This window comes from Petaurus breviceps, unplaced genomic scaffold, assembly GCF_028583685.1.
Source record: "Petaurus breviceps papuanus isolate PSGF00001 unplaced genomic scaffold, PetGlider_PUasm1.0 221, whole genome shotgun sequence".
NCBI classification, from domain to species: domain Eukaryota; kingdom Metazoa; phylum Chordata; class Mammalia; order Diprotodontia; family Petauridae; genus Petaurus; species Petaurus breviceps.
This window is the reverse complement of record NW_027185877.1, coordinates 1501789-1529141: the sequence shown is the minus strand read 5'-3', so window position 1 is coordinate 1529141 and position 27353 is coordinate 1501789. Positions and strand designations below refer to the sequence as shown.

Sequence of the window (27353 nt, the reverse complement as noted above, 5' to 3'; positions counted from 1 at the left end):
GGATCTTAATATATGGTTGTGTGGACCCTGTTTCTCTGTGAGTTTGACCCCATTGCTACAGATCAGGAATTCATAACCTTTTTGTGTTTGTCATGAACCCTGGGTGAAGCTTCTCAGAACAATGTTTTTAATTACATAAAATAAAATGCATAAACTCACAAAGAAAACCTGTTCTCTGTTGGTGAGCAGCTGGTAACCACCTGATATGAATACCCTTCATGTAATTAAAAGTTATTTCACACTGAAATAAAGACGTATTATTTTCCCCATTCAAGGCAATGGACCTCAAAGAACCTTAGATTTTCAGGAGACTGTGTCTGAGTCGACAGCATGATGGCGCTCTTGGGCAAGGTCTCTAATATTAATGTATGCGTGATGTGTGGAAGGCAAGAGAGCAGAGCCAATGAGCCCAGAGGAGTAGAAAAGACAAATAAGAAGGTGGCCATGGGGTGGGAGTCATGCATGGTTAGACATGATACTCTTAAGCTGAAGCAACAGGGTTCAGCCGTATCCTGAGGATTATCAGTGAGAGATTCCCATGAATGAAATTCAAGGGGCAAGTGCTGCAGTACCCTAAAATGTTCCTTACTGGGATGATTAGTTCTGAAGTGACTGTGTCCTTCTGTGAGATTGGGCATCAAAGGGATTACAACTGCCCCTGGACATACAGAGAAATTGAGCCCCTTCCTCCATCTTAGTTTGGGGAATTGATTTCATTTCAGAAAATCCACTTTCATCATGGGCCCCTCATTTCTGAATCCATTCAACTAAAGCTTGGTGTCTGGAGCAAGAGTGAGAGACAGACACACACACATACATAATTTTGTTAAGGGATATATGTGAGTATATATTTGCATGAATATGTATATGATATGTGTGTGTGATATGTATAATGGAATCTATTTTTACCCAGCCCTGGGCTACTTACCCAAGAAAGTGATTATCACTACTCTTACTCTTACAGCATAAAATTAAAAAGCCTTAAAGTACAAATGTGCACTTGTGCATGTGTGCTGTACGGACTATAAGATATGTTCGCTCATGTCTAGACAATAGGGAAATCTAAGTTCTCAAGGACCATGCCATCCAAGTAAGCTTTGAGACTGCTTACCAAGTTAGAAATGTTTAATTTATTGGCCCAGTGACATAATACATTTCTCTCTTTAAGCATATTCATATATTTAATATCTTTATATATTAATAAGAAACTAGGTTCTTATATACAGACATATACCTACATAAACATGCACCATATATACATACATGTGTGCATATATATACACACACGTGCAAATATGTATATATTTATATGTATATGTCTTCTAAGACTTTATTTTCTACTCTCACTCAATGTCATTGTTGGCACACTTTGATTCTTGGGAAGGTAGTGGCCTAATCTTTCTTACTGCAGTCTCTCTCTCTGCAGGCTCAGGGAGTTAGCTCAGATGAGCCTCACCTGTCCACTGCTTCCCTGGGGGACCTTAGGAAGATCCATGGAATGATATGCACCTTAAAATGGCAAATCCCTTCTCACTGATATAACTCAGAAACAGTGTGCAGAGAAAGGTGTTTATTAAGCTACTAGCAAAGAAGTGGGTGTGGTGCTCACTGGGAACCCACCCACATCAGACAGAGCCAAGAGTGAGGTTCTACAGTTCTGTCCTTCCTGGTAGACTTAGGGTGAGTCAAATTCCTCATTTTGTTTCCCTACATTCTCTCTCTCTCTCTCTCTCTCTCTCTCTCTCTCTGCAGATAATATGCAGATCATATGCGTGTGATAATGAGGATACTTGAGACCTGACCTGGCTTGACCTTTTCTAAGATCCTACCTGTATGCCACACCCCCACCTTTCTTGGTCCCTCTGGCCATTGTCATAGTTGTAGGAAGACCAGGGTTGGAAAATAAGCCCTCCCCTTACTGTGTAAGATTCCTCTAAAATAAGCCCTCCCCCGAAAATAAGCCCTATTGAGATTGCTACTGTAGTGAAGGTGATCCCCTGCGCTACACGCTACATTACGATATCCTCTGTATGCCCCATCCCCCCCCCCCCCCCCGGTGAAACGCATGCCGCGCTCTGAGCTGCATCCAATCAGAGCTGCAGCAGTGAGCGCATCATCCTGTTCTTCCCCAGTGATTTGCTTATTGAATAAAGGTACATTTTTTTGTTCACATTTACCTGTTTATTAAAATTGCTGTCAATGTTCATTAAAATAAGCCCTCCCCTGAAAATAAGCCCTCTGGTGTTTTTCTGTCCAAAAAATTTAATAAGACAGTGTCTTATTATCGGGGAAACACGGTAAGAGCTTCTCCACATTTTTGGATTATCTCCCAATAACTTTTGTGGGAGCAAAACAAGATACCATAATATCACCTCTTATTCTTTGGAAGGTCGAATTTTAGCTGAGACTTGAAGAAAGCAAAGAAAGCCAGGAGACAGAGGTGGAGAGTAAGAACATTGCATGCATGGGGAATGTTCAGAGAAAATGTCTAGAGTTGGGAGAGGGAGCATTTTGTTTGAGGAACAGGAAAATGACCAATATCACTATACCAAAGAATATATAAGAAGCTACGTATAAGGTGTAAAAAGACTGGAAAAGTGGGGCGGATAGGTAAAAAGGCTTTGAAAGCCAAACAGAGAATTTTATATTTGATCCTGGAGGTGATAAGAAACCACTGGAATTTATCAAGTAGGAGGATGACATGATCAAGCCTATGCTTTTGGAAAATCACTTTTTACGATGGAATGAAAGACGTAGCAAAGTGTATCAAACAGAGAGATTATTTAAATGAGAAATGTTCAAAACAGGGAAACTTGCAGTTTCTATTTATAGCAACCTGCAGGGGATTAGCCTATTATTTCACTGCTGGTTTTTTAAATTGAGGTCAAATTAGTTCAGCTTAATATAGGAACAAACATATACATATTCCCTAGAGCTGTATTAGAATTTCACGCGTATCAACACACAGCATGCCAGTATGCATATTTGCCTGTAAAGCTAGCAGTTTCCCTTTTTTCTATATTTACTGGTTAATTATATGTTTTTAAATATCATTTTAATCTGTGCCACATATGAATGCGTGCCAGATGCCCAGGAAGGCATTACATTACTGCATAAAGATGCTTGAGATTTACAGAAAAGCATGCATAATGTCAGCTTTCATTATACAACTGCAATTAAATATTTGCAGAGATTTAGGTAATCCTTTCTTGTATTTATACTTGGCAACAGTGTTTTGCTTTAATTTTTTTTTCTTTAAAATAAAGCCAAGAGAGAGTAATGGCATCTTTTAGAATGTAACACTTAGAGGGTTCTAATCACAGGATTCTGATGAACAGGAAAGATTCCAAAGGAGAAATTTAGGAATGTGCTACCTTTTTTTCTGAGTTGGAGGGCTGTGGAGGTGGGACAGTAGACGCTGTTAGATTTTGTTGATGTACTTGGTTTGCTGGCTTTTTTTTAAATCCTTTAAAATAATTCTTTATTATAAAGAATGACTTGATGGATAGGGGAGGAGGTAAAGCAATATATTGGAAAATAAAGGTAGAAAAAGCAAAAGCTAAAGTTGTAAAAAAAAGGAAAGAAGAAGGAAAGAAGGAGGTTCTTAGAGTTGTTTTGCTTTTGCTTTGCCCCCAGACAATTAGTAATTCACCCGACACTTTTCCGCTCAAAAATTTTACATGGAGCTGATGGAATTTGATTCAGTAGGAATTTCATGAGTGCTTACTATGTACCAGGACAAACAAAAATGAAATAGTCCCTGTCCCCAAGAAACTTAAAGTCCTCTGGAGAGACAGGACACATACCTAATTAATGTAAAGCATTAGAAAATAATTTCTGAGGCAAGTGGGGTGAAGGAAATCAGTTTGAATTCTAGTGCAATTGTTGTTCAATCACGTCTTACTCTTCATTCAGGGATTTTCTTGGCAAAGATACTAGTCATTTGCCATTTCCTTATCCAGCTCATTTTACAGATGAGGAAACTGGGACAACAGGATTAAGTGACTTACCTAGGGTCACACAGCCAGTAACTGTCTAAGGCCAGATTGGAGCTCAGGAAGAAGAGCTGCTCCATCCCATGCATCACTGAGTTGCCCCCAAATTCTAGTACTACAACTATTTTCATATATTTAAAAAAAATGAGTGGAATTTGGTGAAAAGATATTCTCTCCCAAAATGGAGGAAACAGAAAAACTTGACTGGTACCACTTGTTAGCATAACTAATTCCTCTTTTTTTTTTTTGCCACCATCTAAGCATCCTTTTTCTATCATTCTCTTGAACTTAGTTTTGCTTTAGTAATATCTCTTGGATTGTCCACTCCTCTCTTGTCCGAAGAACCAGATCTGGTAAGTGAACAACAAAGGTGAACTTGTGGGCCCAACTGTGTCCCTGAGTGCCAGTACCCTCAAAGGAAGGATCAGTGGTGGCATTCACTTTAGGGTGTGGTGGCACTTTCTATCAGTTGGTTATCTGATCAGCTCAGAAATTGGGAGGTAGAAAGAAGAAACATTATCATGTCTTAAGCTGCCTGAAATGTCACTACACTTTTAATTTGACCTTATTTGGGGGGTGGGGAGGCTCAAGTCATCACAGATTTAGATCTGGGAGGGAATTTAGGGTCCATTTAATCAGCCTCCTCATTGGACAGATGGGGAAACTGAACCCAAGAGAGGTTATATGACTTAAATTCATTCCTCTGCCACCAAATACAGTATTCTCAGATTGATATTGAGAATAAAGTCCTAGAGTTCTCATGATATTAACATGTTTGAGAATTTTTGTATTGAAATGAAAAATGTTTGTTTCCTCTCCAATCAGTTCTAGAACTCTGTAGCCCAATATGGGTTTTTTTTTTTCCTTTGGAGGGCAATTGGGATTAAGCAACTTGCTCAAGATTACACGGCTAGTTTTATGTGTGGGTGTTAAGTGTCTGGGGCTGGAACCCGAACTCGGGTCCTCCTGACTCCAGGGCCAGCGCTTTACTCACTGCACCACCTAGCCTCCCCAAGTGGCCCAATATATTAAGTAATTCAGTCCCATTCAGCATTTTACCAAGCATCTACTGTATTCACAGAGGACTGTCCTAAGCATTTGGGGGTGATTCAGTGTCTTTTTGGAGCTTTGAGTCTAGTGAAAGGCGCTACAAATCTACATCTACAAAACATCTACAAATAATCATAAAATGAAACACTATATAATATTTCTATAAAGATGTGAAGAGGTAGATTCCTCATCCAGTGTTTCTTTTACCACTGAAATCATAGGTCTAGCAAAATATTTATGATAATAATAATAAATTACAGACCCCACATATGTTAATTACAGACCTCTGCTTGGTAATATCTTTGACATCTACCTCTTCCTGATATGTAGTATCCAATTGGCTACCTAATCCTAGTCATTCTGCCATAGCAGAATGCAAATGTTCCTTTCTGTCTATTCCTATCGCCCACTACCTTAGTCCATGGGTGGGGAAACTGCAGCCACAAGGCCACATGTGGCCTTCTAGGTCCTTGGGTGCAGCCAAGGTTTGAGTCCCAAACCCAAAGATTGAGTCCAAGTTTTACTGGACAAATCCTTTTATTAAGGGGATTTCTTCTGTGAAGTTTGGATTCAGTGACAGGGCCTTGGGGCCACATGTTCCCCACCCCTGGTAGGCACTCATTGCCATAAACCTGGATTGTTATAATGTCTTCTTCCAGTCTCCACTCTTTAATTTATGCTTTACTGTGCTAAGCTGCCTCATGTGTTAGTCTGACCAATAGTAGATTCCAGAGGTCTCTCAGGCAGAATTCAAGCTCCTTTTCCTGAAATTTAATGCCATACCTAATTCATTGCTATACTACCTTTTTTGACCTATATTCTCCTCTTTCATACACTCTACATTCAGAACAAAACTCAATTTCTCTATACTCCTTATGGTGAATAAAATTCTGAGAGACAGAGTTTCCAGGTATTAAAAGTCAATTTATTAATTAAGCTGGCTAATAATTTTTTTTAAATGATGGTCAGTGGTCTCTTGGTAACCAAAGACAGAAAAGAAGTCTCTGAAACACCTTTAAATCAGGTGTTTTCCTTCTGACAGGGAACTCCCCTGACAAGTGAAAAGCAAGTGATTGATCAACTTTTAATGAAGAGGTGGTCTGAGTCCTCTGCCCCTTACCATTAACTTCATTGTTGAGGGCGTGCAGCCCAAGAATGAAGCCTGGTCATGAGTTTTAAGTTGCTTCTAGCAATCTGGGCTGCATCAAGTTCTCTCTGATTTTATTTCTCTTTGTGAGCAAGGTGGCCCCAAATTCTAATGAATGGAACAAGAACATATGAATCACTTTGGGTAGCATTGACCAGTTCAGTTTGGATTCTGTTTACAGAATAAAAAAATAAAAAAAGCCAGTGTCCCATTTGGGTGGAGCCCAAACCAAAATTGGTAAGCAACAGATACCTAGTGGCCTAGGAGTAACCACATTACTCAGTCATGCCCTTCAGAGACAGACTAAAAGGAGGCATCACAGAGTAATAATTGGCTTTTAATCTAATAGTATATGTTAATTTCCTTCACCTTGAATAAGTCTTACATCATTGTGCTTTTATTCAAGATATACCTAAGATGACCTCTGCCCCCTGAGTTTTCTCTTGAATTCCCACATACCTTTTTAAGTCCAATGCAAATGCCATCTCCTTAACAAAGGCTTCCCTGATACCACTTTCCTCCATTTACACACAGACATACAGACACACATATATACACATACATATGTATATATGTATGTATACACACAGACACATGTATGTATATACTTATGCATACATGTATAATGTATATGCCTGTGTTTACCTGTATATGTATCTGTATAGATATGTATATATGTATATCCCAGTGCATATTCATTTGTGTATGTATGTCTGTGTATATATCTAAATCCATAAACATTTACTAAGATCGTGCTGTGTGCCAGGCATGGTGCTAAGTACTTAGGATAGAAAGACAATCCATGTCCTTAAAGAGCTTGCAATCTAATGGAGCAACATGCAAAGAAACGCACACATACTGCATATATATTATATATTTATGTTATAACATTATATATTATTATACTATATATTATACATAATATATTATATACACAAATATATACACATGTAATACACACATACATAGTATATAATATGTGTATTATGCACATGTATGTGAATGTGTACATGTTTACTATATGTATGTAAATAGGTCTTTGCCTAAATGAGTACATGCATGACACATGTGTATGCACATATGAATTGTGAGTATATCATGTGCATACATATGTGTAGCTTTGTATATGCAAAGGGAAAAGTGAACTGTTTGGAAGCTTAAAATGGTAATTAAAGATCCTCAACTTTTAAAAGTATGTCTATGTTTCTATATAACTTAAAAAAAAATAAGCCATCATGCCTGGATAGTTCTCCACAGGAAGCTATTTCTTTGCCATTGATCTGACTAGTTTGGAGATCAAGAGCTTATATACACAGAAAATGATGAAGTATGGATTTTATCATGTTTGGGATAGTATTAAATGGTGGCAGGATCAGTATTAGAGATAGAAATACCTGATAATCCCTTATTCAGTTCTTCAGGAATTTAGTTTGATTCACTCCATTTCAAAGTTTTTAGTTCATGGGTGCCAGTTTTGTTTCTGTTTACTCATTTTCAGATGCGTCCAACTCTGTAACTCCACTTGGGGTTTTCTGGGGAAACACAACTAGTTAGTATCTAAGGCTGGATTTGAGCTCAGGAAGATGAGTCTTCCTGATTCCAGACCAGGCATTCTATCCACCTAGCTGCTCAGGGCTGCCAGTATTCACCCTGATAATGTATTCACATATCTGAGATGAGAGGCAAAAAAATGCCTTTTTTTAAGTGATCTTTTAGTATTTCCCTATGTCTTGTTAAATTCCCAAGGTTGCTTAGTTTCTGTCTTCTGAGGATGTTTCTTTAACTTAATATATTCTTTCTTTACTGGAAATACTCTGTTTAAGTGCTTTAGTTTCAAATATGAATCTCTTTTCTAAAGGAGCTGCAGCTATAAATTCCTTCCGGAGACAGAAGACTTATGCTCTGTCCTGGCCCCACCATTTCCTAATTTATGACCGTGGTCAAGTCCTATCTAGTTACCATACCTACACTAGTTGCCTCTTACCTTTGTAATAAGGAAAGCCCTATTTAAATTGTAAAGTGTGCTACAACAATGTGACCTATTAATTGGAAGCTTGATTTAATGTATACCTATTGACTAATAATAATCTCTCTCATTTCCCTAGAGACTGGATCTCCCATTACAGCCTCATGTCTTGGTTTAGGAAATTCAAAAACACCTCCTCCAGGACAAGCAGGAAAATCTGTGCCAGGATACAATGGTAAGAAATGACCATTTGTTTTTGAAGCACATGATAATTTTTAGCAAACTATGTCCTAACTTGTGTCTAAAGGAGTAGCTACTTAATTAAATTTTAGGTGCTATTGGATTTATACTCTTGATTTTTTAAGATCGTGAGTGTGTAGCTCTGTCTATAAATTTCCCAAGATATGGTTTTAATAGATGTCATCTTTAAACTGAGGAAAAAAATATCCACTGCAAGGCATCTTGTTTAGGAGTGGAGATAATATTCTGTAATTATGCCCTTCTTATCATACATACTTGTACTCTCACCTTGTTGGCATGCAATAAATATAAATAATGATTATAAGGAAACAGTTTTTCTATGTAAAGGTGTCATATGTCAAAAAGGGACTTAGTGAAACTCCACATCGATTTTCTAATATATGGTAGTAATGCTAATGTTATAATCTAGAGCCTCATATATTTCACATAGACATGTGTATTAATAAGAAAGGAATGGAATTATCCAATGCTTAGAGCTAGGAGATACCTTAGAAATAGTTTCACCCCCAGTCCAGTAAGGAAAGTGACCCAGAGAAGTTAAATGACTCACCCAAAATCAAACTGCCAGTTTAATGAGAGAGTTCATAGAACTGCCAAATTTCAAAACTAGAAGGCACCTCTGTGGCCATCTAGGCTAACCCATACCTGAAAATGGATTTATTTTGTAAAATGTCTTTTTTATATATTTAAAAGGAATGACAAGTTGTACATAATAGAGTTACAGTTTCATGTGCAATCATCTTTTTTTATTGTAGTGTTATGGAAATGCATGTTTTATTTCATAAGTTTTCTATATATATATCTTTACTAATTAATGCTCATCCAGCAGCCTGAAGCCTTCCAATGAGGAAGAATCTACTATCTCCCTAAGTAGCTCATTCTGCTCTTGGCTGGCTTGAATTATTAGGAATGTTTTTTTGTTTTGTTTTATTTTTTGTTGTCAGTCCTAAATTTGACTATCTTCTATCCGTTGCTCTTCATTTTCCCCACTGAGGCCAAATAGAACAAATGTAATCCCCCTTCTCCATGTTGGCCTTCCAAGTGCTTGCAGACAAACTCCATGGTTTTCATTATGATTTGTCTTTTTCAAGCTAGACATCTCCGGTTTTTTTAAACAGGTCTTCAAATATTATAGGAATTCTTCTCCTATGTTGTGTGCCATGGTCTCCTTTGACAGTCTGATAAAGAACCTTTTCTCAGAATAATGTTTTTAAATGCATAAAATAAAATATGTAAGATTGCAAATGAAACCAATTATATTGAAATACAGTTATCAAAATATTTTTAAGCTCATAGAATACCTGATATAGTATATGAATTGTCTAAGCTACCCTACTCTGGACATGCTCCAGCTTATTCATATGACTCTGCAAAATAGAGAAGTGAAGATGTGGCCTGATTAGGGCAGTATACAGAAGGGCTGTCAGACACCTCCTTATTTCTGGAACACAAAACCATCTTACTGTGCCTTACATTTGCATTTAAATTTTTTGAATTTAATATCACAATATTGACACTTATTGAAATTACAATATACTAAAGTCTCAAATTGTTTTCCTATGAAGGTTGTTTAGTCCTTCTTCCCTGATTTTTTTGTGAAGTTGATTTTTTAACTCAATTTTAAGATTATGTTATTTAAATGATTATGTTTATTTAAATTGTCTTATTCAATGGTAGCCCAAATTCTAGCCTGCAAAAATCTCTTTGAGGGGGTGGCCAGGTGGTGCAGTGAGTAAGAGTGCTGGCCCCGGTGTCGGGAGACCCTGGGTCGGTTCCAGCCTCAGATACTTGGCACCCACACAGAATAACTGGCTGCGTAACCTTGAGCAAGTTACTTAATCCCAGTTGCTTAAAAAAGAAAAAAATCTCTTTGAATTCTGATTCTGTCATCTAATAGGGTAGTAATCCTTCAGCTTTTTGTCATCTGATAATTGGATAAATATATGATCTCTTTTCCTTTATTCATATTTTTTTAAATGTTTGTGATAGTAATGGCAATTAAAGATTCCCCTGTATTGGCTTGGTTTTCAAATTGATTGTGTTAAAACCCAGAGCTTGTTAATCCCACCTGTGAGATGGACTTTTTGATGTGAAAAGAAAGTCCTGAACTGGGAGGAGCTGGTGACGTAGATGTGGAGATACAAGAGAGAGGCGGAAGATCTTTTTGGAAGCAGCACTTCGTGGAGAGAGAGAGGCTAAGAGAATTGCTGGTGGCCGCTTTGAATTGCCCTGGACTTTTGAGACCTGCCCCCTGAGCTGCCAAGGACTGAGGAGACATGGCTGTTTTGCTGGTACTTTGTCTGTCTGTTTTGATGTTATTTTGCCAGATTTGTCCACTGGTGAAAGACAATCCTTTCATCAATTCATCCTCTGTCTGTAGAACAGTCCTAGAACCCCTGAACACATTAGCAAAGCCCTCTCCCAGGATTTCTGTAAACATACAACAAGAAAATCCTTCTTCAGGGCTTCTGAACCAACAGAAAGGCTCCCAGACCCCTGCAACAACAGCACTGTCTTTCACCAGTGGACAGTATTCACTCTGTCTGCAGGACAGTCTCCAGACCCCTGCAACAACAGCACTGTCCTTCACCAGTGGACAGTATTCATTCTGTCTTCAGGTCAGTCTCCAGACCCCTGCAACAACAGCACTGTCCTTCGCCAGTGGACAGTATTCACTCTCTGTCTGCAGGACAGTCTCAGGGCTTCTTAGTGAACAGCCAGGTTCCAGGACTTCTTCAACAAAATGACATCAAAACAGACAGACAAAGTACCAGCAAAACAGCCATGTCTCCTCAGTCCTTGGCAGCTCAGGGGGCAGGTCTCAAAAGTCCAGGGCAATTCAAAGCGGCCACCAGCAATTCTCTTAGCCTCTCTCTCTCCACGAAGTGCTGCTTCCAAAAAGATCTTCCGCCTCTCTTGTCTCTCCACATCTACGTCACCAGCTCCTCCCAGTTCAGGACTTTCTTTTCACATCAAAAAGTCCATCCCACAGGTGGGATTAACAAGCTCTGGGTTTTAACACAATCAATTTGAAAACCAAGCCAATACAGGGGAATCTTTAATTGCCATTACTATCACAATGTTGAACATCTTAGGGTCAAACATAGATTCTGCCTGGAGATGTCCTTCTAAGTTGAACTAGAACCATGAATGTCTACATTTTGTTCATAGATCAACCAGTTCCAAATCCATTGAATTATGCTATTATCTAGTTCACATCCTTCCATCTTTCCCACAAGAGCTTTACTAAATACTAAAATCTAGATAAATTATTTCTACAGCATTTCCATGATATGTCCAGTTGAGTTATATTGTCAAAAAAAGGAAGTGAGTTTTATCTGGCTTGATCTATTGTTCTCAGGAAAGCCATGCACATTGATATCAGTGTTCCCTTGCCTGGATGTGCAATAACTGTCCCATCTCTTTAATAATGTATTGTGGAATTTTGCCAGGAGTTGATATCAAACTCATTGGCCTATAGTTTATAGACTCCATTCTCTCTCCTTTAAAAATAATGGGAACAGTGTTTGCTGCTCTTCCATTTGTTTTTTTTTCCTTATTGTTCACTTATGCCTTCAAACGAGCAAACAAAATTAAGTTGATTGGTGAGTTCCCTTTGCATCTACCCTGCTCTTTTTCTTCTTCAATGGAATTTTTTTTTTGCTATCACAGTTTCATTCTTGTAAGTTTCCCATCCTCTCTATTCCCACTTCCCATCTTTTTTCTGACAATTCTGAAATCTCTTCTTCTGAAATCTAGGGTGCTTCTCAGACATACTTGTAGCTTTCCTTTCCTTTTCTACCACAAACTTTAAGACTAGAACTAAAGATCTTTAATAGGGAAAAACCATAAATACCTGCTTCCTCATACCATGATAAACATGGATTTTTTTTCCTTTCACTCATGTAGTAAAATGTTTTTTGCTTTTCAAATGGTAAATTTGCTTCTAGAGCAAAGCACCAGTGAATCATCGGTTGACAGATTTTCTTAAGTGGAAGCACCCCTGATGATTTTTTTAGGGTGCAAATGCTATGACAAAGTGAATGACTTTCTTAGCCCTAAGAAATGAATTGCAAGGAGTTCAGCTACTGTCTGCTTCTGGTATTCATTTTTTTTACTAAGGTCTCTTTTGTGTCCCTACATTTCCAAGAGATGGTGATTGAAGGAGATGTTAAGTACATTTATCTTTTGGCCTTCTGTAACATTTTTATGTCTGGCTGTAAGAAAGAATTAAGAAGCGGCCAGGTGGCTCAGCGAGTAAGAGCACCGGCCCCAGTGTCTGAATGACCTGGGGATCGAATCTGGGCTCAGATATTTAGCACTACACCCAGAAATCACTGGCCTTGTAACCTTGAGCAAATTACTTAACCCCAATTGCTTTAAAAAAAAGAGTTAAGCTTTGCAGCCCTATGGGCAGGCTATGACAAAAGCCTTTCACTCTTCCTGGGCTAAGTCATTTGCATGCAAAGCTTTTGCCTTGGAACTCAAACCTCCAGTGTTTTATACTCAAGAAAACACCAGCTTTTTAAGATTCAAGGTGTTTCAAGATTTTCCAGAAATTCAGAAACGTTATTGTTTTGTTTTGTTTTTTTAAATTCACAACAAAGGAGTAGTCACCTTTGGGGAAGGTAAAATGACCTCTTTCTCTTCCCAAGGAAGCCATGCTAGTTTCTCTTTTTCATTTAAAATAGGAGGTGAAGCAACATCAAAGATTTATTAAGATCTCAGGAGGACTTGGTGATTTATTTTCATGGGCAGCATATAATGAGCAGAAAACTTAATAAAAGCAGATGCCAATAGCATCCTGTGTCTTTTCAGAGCAGAGACAGCTTAGTACTGAAAGCCATGTGACAGTGGCAGGAAAGTTATTAAGATCAGCCCTTTGAGGATTACAGTAAGGAAATATCAAAGCTTAAATCAAGGCAAAGATCTACTGGTTCTGATAGGTCACTTTCTTTATGGGTGTCTATAAGTCATAGTTGAGATATGAAGACTTTTTGGGGGGAGAGGGAGGACTAGACCTGTTTAAATTAGGGATTCATTAGAAACACCCCATTAGTTTAAAAAACATATTTTACATATTTTATTGACTGTAATATTGAACTCTATTTCAATATAAGAGATGTCCTTTGTAATCCTGTGTATTGTGTCTTATATGTACAAAAATATTATCCTGAGAAGGGGTCCACAAATGTCAAACAGTCCATGATACGACAAGTATTATAATCCCCTGTTTTAAAACAAATTACAACTTTACGGCTTAGTCCCTTTGTGACCTTGGGATGTTTAGTTCACTTTTCTGGGACTCAGTTTCTTCATTTGTTAAAAGATGGTGGAGAAGGAGATGATGATAATCTCTTCTAACTCTTGATGCTGTGACTCCCTTTGAGTTTTCATGAATCTGACTTTCTTCTTTTTTCAATCAGCTTATCTTTAAAGGGATATAAAATATTTACAGTGGAATTTAACAACAAATGCCAACCATCACACCTTATTTTAGGGAATCTTTGGCAGAAAAATGATGATTCCCCCATAGGCTCCAAATCTGTGTTCTGTTTTGGTTTTTATTTTATTTTTTCACTCAGGCATGCATTGGTTTGCAGCCTGTTACTACTGTATATTTCTACTCTTGGAGGAAATATCTCTTATGAGGAAATGTCTGTCTTAGAGACGATATCTCTAAGAAATTAAAACATATTATTCTATAGAACTCTTTTTTTGGTCATGGTTGTTTGCTTCAGAAGAATGTGAAGGTAAGCTCTATTTCTGTTTTTAAAATTTGTTTGAAAATTTGTAACAGCCTTTTAACTTGAATGGCATTATGTCAGTTTTACCCCATTTTTTTTTTTCTTAATTTGACTTTACAGTTATGATTTTGGATGACAGTATGCAAAAACTGAAGGCCCGCAGCCTGGGAAATATTGTGGTGAAGTAAGCTACATTTTCAGTCAACTCATAAGATACCAGTCAGTGCCTTCAAGAAGGTCCTGTAAAAGCATGCAAAATGAGACAATGTGTGGTGATCATTCTAATGGTGATAATGATGATGGTGGTGGTCAAGTTATTGTTCAGGACATAGCTTCTTCTTTCTTATTTGGATTCGGGGGGATTTTGCAGTTCTTAAATATGGGAGATTTCCTTTCAACCAAGGAGTTAAAGATCATGTCATGTATTCTGATGAATGATCTGCAATCTCATTATTGCAAGCCTTCTACCAGGACAGATCACAGTCCATCCACAGCTTCTCATCTGTTATGTTTCTTTTCTTCATGTGACATATTGAAATACAAATAGATTTATTCCTTTTGAATTAAATATATTTATTTGGTCTTTTCTTGGACGCAGTTTAGACTAAAAGTTAAGCTTCCCTTGAAGTCAGGAAGGCCCTGCCTCTGCTATGTACTAGCCAAGTGACCCTGGAAACATCCTTTAAACACTCAGTTTTGCCACATAACCTTAGGACTATAATTTGCAGATGAATGCAGACCTGTATTACTTGAAAGAGTTCCTGAACTTGGGAGCTCCTCAAGCCCTTCAAATCACAGGTCTAGATGAATCAAAAGAAAAAAAGAAGTATTGTATTTGCCCTGGTGGTAGAAACTAAGATTCATGAAGCATGACCTCAGGGGCCATGCTGCTTGTCAAGGATCAGTCATCCATCTATGACTTTTTTTTCTTTGAGTAATGTGGCTTTGGTGCATCCCATGGTTGATTATGCTCCTCTATCCCTTTATAGCTGATATTCTTACCTCTTTAATTAGATCATGAATGGCAGGTATAGAATTGAGAGTAGGTCCTTACTAGTCTAACCTCTTTATTTTGACAAGTGAGGCCATGAGGTATAGAGAGCGGCTTTGACTTTGACATGGTTACACTGGTGGTAATTGGCTGAGTCATAATTTGAACCCAAGTCTTAGGATTCCAAATCCAGCACTTGGGGGAGAAAACACCTTCTCTAGACTAACCATCCTAGATAAGGATCTTTGGACAAGCTTGTTCCTTAAATGTTAGAACAGGAAGGAAATTGTACCCCAGAGGTATGAAATGACTTAAGATGGTTAATCTTGAACAGTAGATTTTTTCCCTTCTTTTCATTTTAATGAAAAGCTAAAAAGGAAATATAAATATTCATCTCTCATAAAGCATATATTAACTAATCTGACTTTAATAAAAGTTGTCAACTTCTGATACAAAGCAATTTGATCCAAAAGCAGAATTTTTAAAAAAAGCCATTACTTTCATTTTAGGGATGATGCAAGAATTCTTTTCCTCATGTATTGACTATGTACAGAACTACTACTATTACTTCTTCTTTTTCTTCTTCTTCTTCTACTACTACTATTGCTACTACTACTTCTACTTCATCTCCTTTGTCTTTGTCTTCTTCATAGTCTTCTGCTCCTCCTCTTCTTTCTCCTTCTCCTCCTTCCTTTTACAACCTTTAAAAGTTGGTGATAATGACACTGATTCTGATAGTATTTATTTAGATGATCTTTTAAGGTTTAAGTTCTTCACATAGTACCTCATTTAATTCTTCCAACAATCCTGTAAAGCAGGTGCTATATTTACCTACATTTTACAGAAAAGGAAACTGGGGCTGAGAGATTAAGTGAATTGCTCAGGGTCACACTAGCAATTGTTAAGTGTCTGCCACGTCCCAGGTACTGTTTTATAAATTACTGATTAGTGTCTGAGACATGATTCAAATTTAGATCTTTCTGACCCCAAACCAAGCCCCCTATCTTCTCTGCTATCTAGCTGCCTATTATAGCTTTTTCATCAGTTCAGATTTTCATAGTTGAGAAGCCATAATAATTTATGTGTTGTCATGTGCAATTTAACCTTAATTTTTTCTAGGAAGCTATCAGAAACAGACTGCAAAGAGAATGTAAAAGAGACTAACAGAAATGCAGACCTTCCATAAATGGAAGGGGCAAGAGAAGCCTTGAGCAGCTAAGTGGCACAGTGGATAGAGCACGGCCCAGAGTCAATAAAGATAGGAGTTCAAATCAAGCCTCAGGTGCTTACTAGCTGTGTGACCCTGAGCAAGTCACTTAACCCTGTTTGTCTTGGTTTCTCTATCTGTAAGATGATCTGGAGAAGGAAATGGTAAACCATTCTAGTATCTTTGCAATGAAAATCCCAAATGGAGTCACAAAGAATTGGACATGACCAAAATGACTAAAAAATAATTCAGACTTGTAAGAAGGAGTGGGGAAATAAGATAATATTACATAATATATTGTATAATATATGGCACATATGTATAACATACATATGTGTATATATGTATGTATGTGTGTGTATATATATATATATATATATGGGGAGAGAGGGAATGAAATTAATTTTTGTCATTGTAGCTTAGCACTATAGCACAATACCTCGCAAAGAGTTACCATTTAATAAATACCTGATATATGAAATGACTTATATTCATATTCCTTCAAATTGATCCTTCTCTGATATTTTGAATCATGGTTTTTTAAACTGGAGCCCAGGAGCAGAAGTTTGGAGAAAGAAGTGACCTGAGTGACTATGGAGTCCCACCCCCTCATTTTATAGATGAGAGAAATTCTTTCCCGGCCTTAGCCTGTAGATGTCAAATGACTTGTCCAAGGTGAACCATATACTTTGTGGCAAAGCCAGATTTGAATGCAAGTCTTCTGATTCCAAATATGATGTTCTTTTTTTACTGTATTAAAAATTATTAGGAATGGGGATAGGGGTAGGACTGGACCTGTGATTTTTCTGTATACAGGGAAACTCGGTTTACCAATGTTGGGTTAGTTTCTTTTCTGTAAAGTCATAGAGAATTGATCTCTCACTTTCCTTCTCCTTTCCTCTTGTTTACCAACCTGAATTGTCATCCTGAGGTGATTATATCCTGGGTCCCACTTTTCCTGATTTGTATGTCCCTCCCCACTACCCACCATTTTAGGGAGGACCTCAGTAATATTACAACTTAGACTCTCTCTCCGTCTGGATTTCAACTTTTCCTAGCCTGCTAATTGCATTCCCAGCTTCTCTCTCCTTTTCCCTCTCCTCTCAATTTCCCAGGTAGCCTTTATGTGTTGGCATTCCCCCCTGGAGCACAGGAATTGGCTTGTTTAATTTTTATTAAAGGGGGATTCCCCTCGGTACCTACTTGACATCCAGCAAGGGCTTAATAAACATTCTTTCTGTCTATCTGTGGCAATTAAAATTGTCCAGCCTATAATAAAAGAGACTGAGGCAGAGCTCTGAGCCAATGACACTTTATTAAAGTGTCCGTGGTCCCTTCTAATGAAGTGGACCTCAGATATTTCTCATGATATAAGATGTCCCCCTTCTTCTAGGATCTTGTGTTTATAGAGTTGGATACACAAATATGCAAAAGAAGCATAGTAAAATACAGCATGTCATTGGTTGACATGGTACATAAGCTAAAATAAGCAAAAATCATGTCAGCAGAATTGCGAGTTGGGTGAACCAAGGGCCATCTCTGCTGACTAGGTCATCAAAAGATGGATGGGTTCTTCCTTAGGGTAGGTAGGAGGATATGGTATACATATACTCCAAGAACATATTGGTGGGAGGGACTTTCCATACCTTGCTACCACCCATACTTGGTTTGTTTATGGAATTCAAACGAAAGAGGATGGAGATTTCCGTGTCGGTGTTCTTGTGGTTGTGCAAGTAAGCTCCATAGGTGGTAACCAAGTAATGAACATTACATTAAATTTTAAGGTCTGTTATAGGGCCCTTCTGTTAGAATCTGTATTCCTATGTGATTTATACAAAGTATGGATTAATACATTGCTTATTTCTATACCTATTGTTAAGTGATTGAATAGGTATGTAGTATTAAATGAATATATTAAAATAATTACTAACAATCATTACCCCTTATAAAATCATAATGAACTGACTAATACTTATTAGAGTTTGAGTAGGGGTCCTCAATGAATCATTTCTCTCAATCTGATCATTTCCTTAGGGTTGGTTACCAAGCCAGGAAGTCACAGGCAGGACTGTAGTTTAGCATAACTGCCTATAAAGAGAAAATGAGAAATGTGCAATAAAATCTTCCCCTTTTTTCCTTCTTCATTTCACTCTTTCCCATAATTCTCCCACATCTTGACATTCCACTTTCTCCATGAACAGTTTCCTAATTAGTTATCATGTGAGCATAGATTTAGAATAGGAAGGGACCTTAGTAGTCTCCCCATCCAGCCACATCATTTTATAGATGGTGAAACTGGAAGAAGCTTTTCCCACTTATCCTTGGCCCAAGCCTCAAGTCCCATAGTTCTGCCTTTATTTATCACTCCTCCAAATGCCCACCAGCCAGAAACTCAAGAAATTCAGTGGTGAAGAAAAACCTTTTACAAAAACACCACAGATTTATAGTCTTCTTGCCAAGAGACAAAGTGATAATTCTGGTTTTGTTTGATCCTAATGACAAAAGACTCCATGCTTAACATATACATACATACATATGTGTGTGTGTGTGTGTGTGTGTGTGTATATATATATATATATGTATATATATATATATATATATGTCTTATACACCTTAAATTCCCAGCTGTATCTTAGAGGCAGGGATTGTGTCCATTGAGTTTACTTTTGAGTGCACAGAACATATTGACGCCTCAAAATTTTTCTTCTTTCCTCCCTTCTTTCCTTCCTTGGAAAGAGAGGAGGAGAAGATAATAGGACTATTTTGTTTAATATATATTCATCAAAAGAAAAAAGTCTGTTGACATGAGTTAATTATTTTATGAATGGAATAGCAGCACATGTTCTTAGAATTGGACCATTCTCTCTAATCATTTGAGCAAGATTCAAGGGTCACTTGGCCCCAGTGATTCTGCCCCAGGGGTTGACTTCAAAGCAAGGGGGTGGATTATCTGTGGTTTTTAATTATTCATGCCTATGCTCCTAGTTTTGTACAAGATAACTTGAGTTGATATATGTGAAGGGTTTATGAATAGCAAAGTGCTATATAAATGCTACCTATCATCATCATCATTATTAATATTATGATATCTTATGTGTTTTGTTAAAAGCAACATTTTCTAAAACTCTCTAATTTTCTGAATAATATTTCCTAGGCCATTTTTTTAATGATTAGGAGAAACTAACTGGGGGTATTTTTATAAATGGGCTATACCATTATTAAAATGTAAGTCCATAGATTGGAAACAATTTTCTTTTTTGCTTTTTTTTTTCCTTTTCCATATCAGGTGATTTAGTATAGTTGATATTTTTGCCCTCGTTTTTTAACTGTATCATCCATTATGATTGGCTGTGTAATTAGCAACTGAGAAATAACCATGGAAACCACCTTTCCCTTGTGGGTTTGTTGGAATCCAAAATTGCAACAGTCTTTCAACCCTTTACAGGTTACAATGATTCATTTCAGCATGCTAAGTAGACTGACTGCAAGGCTTGGGAAAGTGTTTTTAAAAATCATATATTGAGTTAATCTACTTTAAAGATGTTTTGCATTCATCACTGTGGCTTTTTGTCTGAGTATTTCTTGCAAGGGGAAAGAATCTTTGCTTGTTTGTAGGAATAGGGGAGTCTGAATATGATTCATTAATAACTTGCAACATGGGAGAGAAATATTATTGAATCCTGTCATATGATGTCTTGGTATTTAACTCTGAGTCTCAGTTTCCTTTAAAGAATTCTTATCTTGAGGGCTTTGCTTTCTGCTAAGGTAGAAAATCTTAATGATTCCTTGTTTAAAATCCTTTTCATCTTTAGCACCTACTCAGAGTAGTTAATTTTGTAGGGGAAAAAATCTTATTATTCAAATTGCGAAGAGGACAGAATGATCAGGACTTTTATGAGGCGCTTTCATAGTCAGACCAAAGGTTTAGGACAGAGAACACAATTATGACTCATAGATAATACAGAGGTAGGCAGAGAATGAGAGAAAAACCCACTTGGTATGGCTAGAGTACACACTTAGTAATCACTGTTATTAGACACAAAGATAAAAACCTGTTTACAGCTAGTTCAGTAAAAAGTGGTCAATTGGTATTAGGCCAAATTCCATCTGATTCTGTGGCCAATTCTGGTATTTTGTTGGCACCCCTTCCTCTGCTATCTAAAGGAGGAACTGATTCCCTGATGGTCACTATGCACTATTGTTTTTACACTTGCAGCTACACAGTGCTGGATGAGTTGAATAAAGGCTAATAATGTGAGAAGTTCACTCTTTAAAACTGAAAAAAATACATAATTATGTTTAAACATTCTAACCCCAAATTGTCACTTTTGTCTGTTGGCAAGAATACTATGAGTCTGTGGTGTTTTTGTAAAAGGTTTTGCTTCACCAGTTAATTTCTTAAATTTTCATTAGGTGTGTGGCATTATATTCACTACAATCTCTAGAACTTTATAGACCAGCAAACTTTAAAGGAGGTGTGGTGATGGATGTGTTAGATCTTAGATCTGGGGAAAGTAGGGGGAAGACTGTGTCTGAAACACCATCATGTTAGCTAGCAATGGGTAGAGTCAAGGACCACCAGAGGTTGCAGTATCTCCAAGAGAGATATCAGAGTGGAATGAAATTCAAAAATCAAAGTGTTATGGAAGTAAATCTTGAAAACTAAAAACAAATGAATTAATTATCAAAAGGGGTGGTCCCTGCTTTCCCATGGTTCATGTTTTTATACACCCATGATGCCCTCAAAAGAGCTTCTCCTTCTACTGCCAAAGATTGTGATCTATCAGTACGTTCTTATCTTCTCTATCTTACTTGTCTCTACCATTCTGCAAATCATCCAGGGCAGACTTGCCCAACATACTCAAGTCAATACCCCTGATTATTTTAATATTTTGTGGTTTCCATAATACTAGGTTTGGGGATTATGCCTGATTCAGGCCAGTCCCTTGTTAGTTTTAGCTCAGTATTGGAATGTAATGAAACACTAAGTGATGAAACTTAAGATGGTCAGAACATGCCAGAAACCTACATCAAGGGAATCACAACTTGGGCCTAGGCTCTCTGGGCCAATCAACTCCCAGAACCAGCTTTGTCACCTTTTAGAAGGGGAAAAATCTAGCCCAGCCCATGTTAAGGGGAACTCTTGTAGCTATTGGTCTTATCACATGTGCAAATCTTGGGTGTTCATCCTGTTCACCCTCATTCTTAAATAAACTGCTAGACCATCTTCTTGTCAGACTATAATGGTCTTGATGATATCTTTGAAACACTCCTTGAATTCAAGTAATTGTAGGAAATGTGTGGCAGAGTCCATATTTTCACCTTTCTTGTTCAGTCACTTTAAATTTGATTTTTCTTATACAGTCATAGTATTCCATTATACCTTGACATCTTGAATCCCTGGAAAAATATTGGTATTAATAAAAATGTTTTCAGTAAGATGCAACTTGAAATTATGAATTATTAAAAGGGGAGTCCCTACTTTCCTGTGGATCAGGTTATCAAACCAACCCCCTTATGCTATGCTCCAATTCAACTCTGAGCCCTGCTCAGTGTCTTGTATGATGCCTTTCCAAGAGAACTGGATAGCGCGATGTAACTCAGTAGGATGCCCACCAAACTTCATGTTAAAATCTACTCATTAAACATGCTTCATCTTTCTTATATTTGCCTTTGTGGATTACTAAGTCAATATCTTTCCAGTGTCTTTTAAGGAGTCTATGTAATATTCTAGGTTGTAAAACAGTCAGCAACAACAGAAGCATTTAGAGGACCTTAGCATTTATAGCTAACATTTGCTAGCTAGACTGTTCAACAAGCATCCTGTGTGACCTAGTGAACACCTTTGACAAGAATGTCTCTCTGTTTTATACTTCACTTGATATCAGTGATGAAAGAATCATTTGCCAAGGTCATTTAACAGAGACTGCACTTTACAGGGGGCTACAGTTATTTCTGTATTTCTTTATCAGGATATCTTGTGATGAATTTTAACACCTGTATGGATGGCATGTTGTTGGAGAAGACATTAGGTTTTGTCCTCTACTGACTCAGTTTTCTGGAATCAATAAGCAATGAGCTCAACAGAATCCAGAATTCTAATATAGAAAATGATCTGTGAAAATACCAGTGATTTCTTCTCTTGTTTTAATCAAGGCTCCCCTTCATACATGAACTCACCCTTTTCAAAAGTATCTCATAGAAGAGAAAAGAAAGTGTAGGAGTCAGCAGTTACTGACTTCTTTCTATTCTAAGTAATAGCTCATGTCCCCCATTATACCTTTAGAGAGTGGAAGTATTGTGTCAATTAAGAGGCTATTGTAACACTCAAAATGAGAAGTGATGAAAGGTGATTATGAGGAAAGAGAAAGGGACACATGCAAGATGTTGTGGAAATACAATTGAAAAGACTTGACGACTGAATTTCATTTTGGGCCCAGGGGCTAGTGAGGAGTCCAAGATGATTCTGAGGTTGCAAATATCTATGCATTGTCAAGAGAATGAGAAGGTTCCATTGGATTAATCAAGAATCATACGGAATGGGAAGGCATAGATGATTTACAGACAGGAATGTAGGGAGATGGAGGGAGAATCCATATCTGTAAGATCATGTGTACCATTTTAGAGTTTCAGAAAAAACCTATCTCCTATGCAGAAAAACCGTGAAGATGAAGGGAGATAACATGTGTTAAACATTCTGTGATTTTTAAAGCAGGTCATTTTGATTTTTAAGCCATGACACTTTGGTGAAGTGATTAATTGCCCCAAAGAAATAGAGTGTTTTATTTTTAGTAGTTTAATGGAAAAATACTCATTCACTAGGTAGTATGAGAATTCCATGCATTCGGTGGACAAACAATTACTGACAATATAATGTTTAATTCAGCCAAACATTTATTAAATGTCATATTCTGGGAACTGTGCTGAATTCAGGAGTTACAAAAACCAAGATGAAAATGGTCCCTACCCCAAAGGAGTTTAGATTCTCCTGGAATGTATACTATGTAGCTGGATAAGTCATTATGATGAATATGCTATATAATAAATTAATAAAAGGATCTGTTCTGTGAAGTTTGGATTCAGTCAGAGGGCCTCACTTGAGGACCATATGCGGCCTAGAGGATGCAGGTTCCCCACCCCTGTTACATACCAAGTAATGCAATGTCATTTCTAAAGGAATAGAGCCCTAAAAGCTGGGGGGGTAGGGAGGCCAAAGAGTCATCGTGTAGTAGGTGGTACCTGACCTTTGCTTGAAGGAAGATGAGGATTCTGAAAGGTTGAGGTGAGGAGGGAAGGTTCACATGCCAGAGATGAGCATTATATTGTCCTTAGTCATGAAGACTATAGAAAGATGTAAGAAGTGGCCTCTGACCTGAGGTTACTTATAATCTAAATAGGAAAAGAAAACACATACAGATAGAATGTAGCATGTAAGTGATGCTGTACACCTGAAGCAAGTACACCTGTGTCATTTTCTCAGCATTCTCACATCTAGCATTTCACTCAATCTTTTACATGAAAGATGGAGAATGAATTGCTGAAAAGTCTGTGACTCGATACTAACAACAAAAGCACAAGAAAGTAACATAGGAGTGACATAGATAATGATTTGTTGCTCATTCATTTGTCAGTTGTGTCTGACTTTTCATAACCCCTTTTGGGGTTTTCTTAGCAAAGATCCTAGAGTGATTTGCCATTTCCTTCTGTAGCTTATTTTACAGATGAGGAAACAGAGGCAAATGAGATTAAGTGACTTGTCCCAGGGTCACACACAGCTAGTAAGCATCTGAGATCAGATTTGAACTTGGGAAGAGTCTTCCTGATTGTAGACCCAGCATTTTATCCAACTATGCCACCCAACTCCTCTTTAGATGATATTTATCTATAGAAATTTCCTGGAGGAAGACATAATGGATAAAACACAGAATCATAGCATAATAGATTGAGAGCTACAAGACATCTTGTAGGCCATTGAGGCCAAATCTATTATTTTACAAATGAGGAAACTGAGGCACAAGCTAGTAAGTATCAAAGGAAAGATAAGTGTTTCTTTCTGATTCCAAGTCTGCGTTTTAGGCACCACCCCACATAGGCAGAAAAAAGAGAGGTAGACTCCCTGGATTGGAAGTGATCCTTCATTGTTTGGTCATCAACTACATTGTGTGTCCTTGTTACGCAATATTCATTTTTTTTTTAGTCATTATGTATCATGAGAACTATTGTAGCTTAGTGGATAGAGGGTTGACCTTGGAGTCAGGAAAATCTGTTTTCAATTTAGGTATCAGATGGATTCTAGCTGTGTAACCATGGGTTATACCAAGCTGCATTGGTAGAGTGGATTTCTATGCTGGGAGCTTACTACCTAAATGATATAGAAAGAAAGACAGGGAGTGCATAAACTGTAACAGGAACTGTGTCTTCTTCCTCACCACCAACAGAAGATAAGTAATGATTAAATTAAAATGACAAAGATAAGATGGGAACATCTGATAGAATGTCTGGTTCACATGGTATGTTCATTTACCATGGGATACACTAGAGGTTGCAAGTGGGGAAAGAGCTTTCCTCTTCCAAATCCTGGAGTAGCTTTGGTGACCCCACTCTAACCCCAAAGTTGCATAAGTACCAGAGAGCACCCAAGTGATCACAGTTCATGACTTCGGAGGGGCAGCTAGGTGCTGGGCCTGGAGTCAGAAAGATTTATCTTCCTGTGTTCAAATCTGGCCTTAGACACTTACTAGCTGTGTGACCCTGGGCAAGTCACTTAACCCTGTTTGCCTTGGTTTCCTTATCTGTGAAATGAGTTGGAGTGGGGTGGCTAGATGGCACAGTGAGTAGAGTGCTAGCCTTGGAGTCAGGAGGACCTGAGTTCAAATTTGGCCTCAGACACTTAACACACACAAACAAAAACCTAGCCATGTGACCTTGGGCAAGCAACTTAAACCCAATTGCCCTCCAAAAAGCAAAAAAAAAAAAATAAATGAGTTGGAAAAGGAAATGGCAAACCACTCCAGTATCTTTGCTAAGAAAACCCAAATAGGATCATGAAGAGTCAGGCATGACTGAAACAATTGAACAACAAATGGCCTCTAAGGTCCTTTCCAATTCTATCTATGATCTTATGACTTATTCCAAAAAAGTGACTTTACTTCCCCTTACTAACCACAACATAAAACCCCTTATTTTAATTTTTATTCTGTTATTCTTACTGATACTCCGGTGACTGCTCAGCATAAAATGGGCCAGATATGCAAAGGTCATTGAAAGAACAATTGTCCTTGCCTTTTGGTTCAAATTCCAACCCTGCCCCAGCCACCTGTATGACCTTGGATAAGTCATTTATTTTCCTCTATCTATGAAATGTAAAATCATCTGTAAAATGGTCAGTTTGGTCTAGATGATGGAGAATTTCCAGCTTTAAATCTATAATCCTGTGGTCTTATAAACCCATGTAGACCTCATTTCTTAATCTGTAAAAGTGTTGTACAGGATAACTTCTGAGATTTCTTCCAGTTCTACCTTTCTGATTCTGTGATCTCTGATCCTCAGTAGTTTGGGCATTTGTAGTTATAGCCTGGTTGACACATTTGGGGATTTGAGAGAAATATAACTGTTTTCCATCAAAGATATGTTACCCACCTATCTCACTGACAATAGACTCTTTAATCTGTCTACCTATATAGATTTTCATTCAATCTCACCTGCCAAATGCTAACTTTTCTGTATTTTCTCCTAAGGTTGCCTCTGCCTCCTGGATCATTTTCGGGGCTCTGGAAAAACCAGGAAGCTTTCAAGCATTTGTATTTTGAAAAGTTTCCAGTAAGAACCTTTAAGATACTGTTTCAGATGACTCTGCTCCTTTTCAAACTTGTTCACACAAGATAAAGCCAGGAGTAACTTGTCCATAAAATCTTAGAGCAGAAAGGAAGTTTAGAAGGCCATGGGATGTCATTCCCTGCTTGAAGGGATATGAATCGCTCATATTGTTTTTTAGCCTGAGTCGACATTTATCTTAATTTTAACCATGTATGGAGTTGGTGGTTCGACTCTCTCCCTAGCTAACCTGTTTTAGAGTGGAATCATTTTCCCTTATTTTCTCACAGCGAGGAAATTCTTTGTGGATCTAACCAAGCTCATTTGTTGCATTTAATCTTATTTCTTCTTTTAGTGACTCTTTACATATGTTCCAAATATGTCAACTCTTCATACAGAATGGCAACTCACTGCAAAAATAAAAATCAAAACAAAATAAAACAAAAATAAAAAATCATTGCCTCATGGCCAGGTTTCTACTCTTCATGCTTAGGGAAGATAATTATCTGATAAAAGACATTCTGTTACCGAGACCTTATTTGAATCAATTCTAGCTTGGTTGATTTACTGTCTGCTGGCATATATTTTTGGGATTCTGTGCCATGATGAGTCATCAGGGTAGAACAAGAGTAGATTAAACTATGTGATACCTTTCAAATATTAACATAGGGAAAAGTCTAATTTTAAATAAAGAAAAAAATCTGCCAATCAAGTGTTGTGTCCTACTGACGGATATGGAAAAAATACTTTTATATTAAGTAGAGAAATTGGTTTCATAAACTTTGTAGCTCACTGTGTTAACTCATTTTGGATATATGCTAGAAATTTTTGATTTATTGTTAGATGTTGAATGACCAAACGGAATCTGCCAAGCTTTGAAAATCATTTTTAAAAAAAGAACAACTCACCCTTATAACACCTAAGATTGGATGTGTCCATTTCTTTTATACTTTACAATGTCCTGAGTGTAAATGTTAATGTATTAACTACATGACAGTGGAAATTTATTTGTTTTAATCTTGTGGGGTCTTGTGTTCACAGGGTTATTATGATACCATGGATGCTGGTTATATGGATGAAGATGGCTATTTGTATGTTATGTCTCGAGTTGATGATGTAATCAATGTGGCAGGTCACCGGATTTCAGCAGGTGCCATTGAAGAGGTATAAAAGAAT

The 27353-nt window shown here is 37.5% G+C and overlaps 1 protein-coding gene across 3 annotated transcripts in view; it reads left to right on the top strand.

The window, feature by feature from the left end:
• The window catches only part of ACSS3 (acyl-CoA synthetase short chain family member 3), a 235300-nt gene that overhangs the window by 191930 nt on the left and 16017 nt on the right, over positions 1-27353 (top strand). For all 3 annotated transcript variants that reach the window (XM_069094789.1, XM_069094791.1, XM_069094790.1), the window contains exons 10-13: positions 8298-8393; positions 14287-14350; positions 26102-26183; positions 27219-27341. In XM_069094789.1, coding sequence (XP_068950890.1) covers positions 8298-8393; positions 14287-14350; positions 26102-26183; positions 27219-27341 — 365 coding nt within the window. The remainder of the gene's footprint in view (positions 1-8297; positions 8394-14286; positions 14351-26101; positions 26184-27218; positions 27342-27353) is intronic.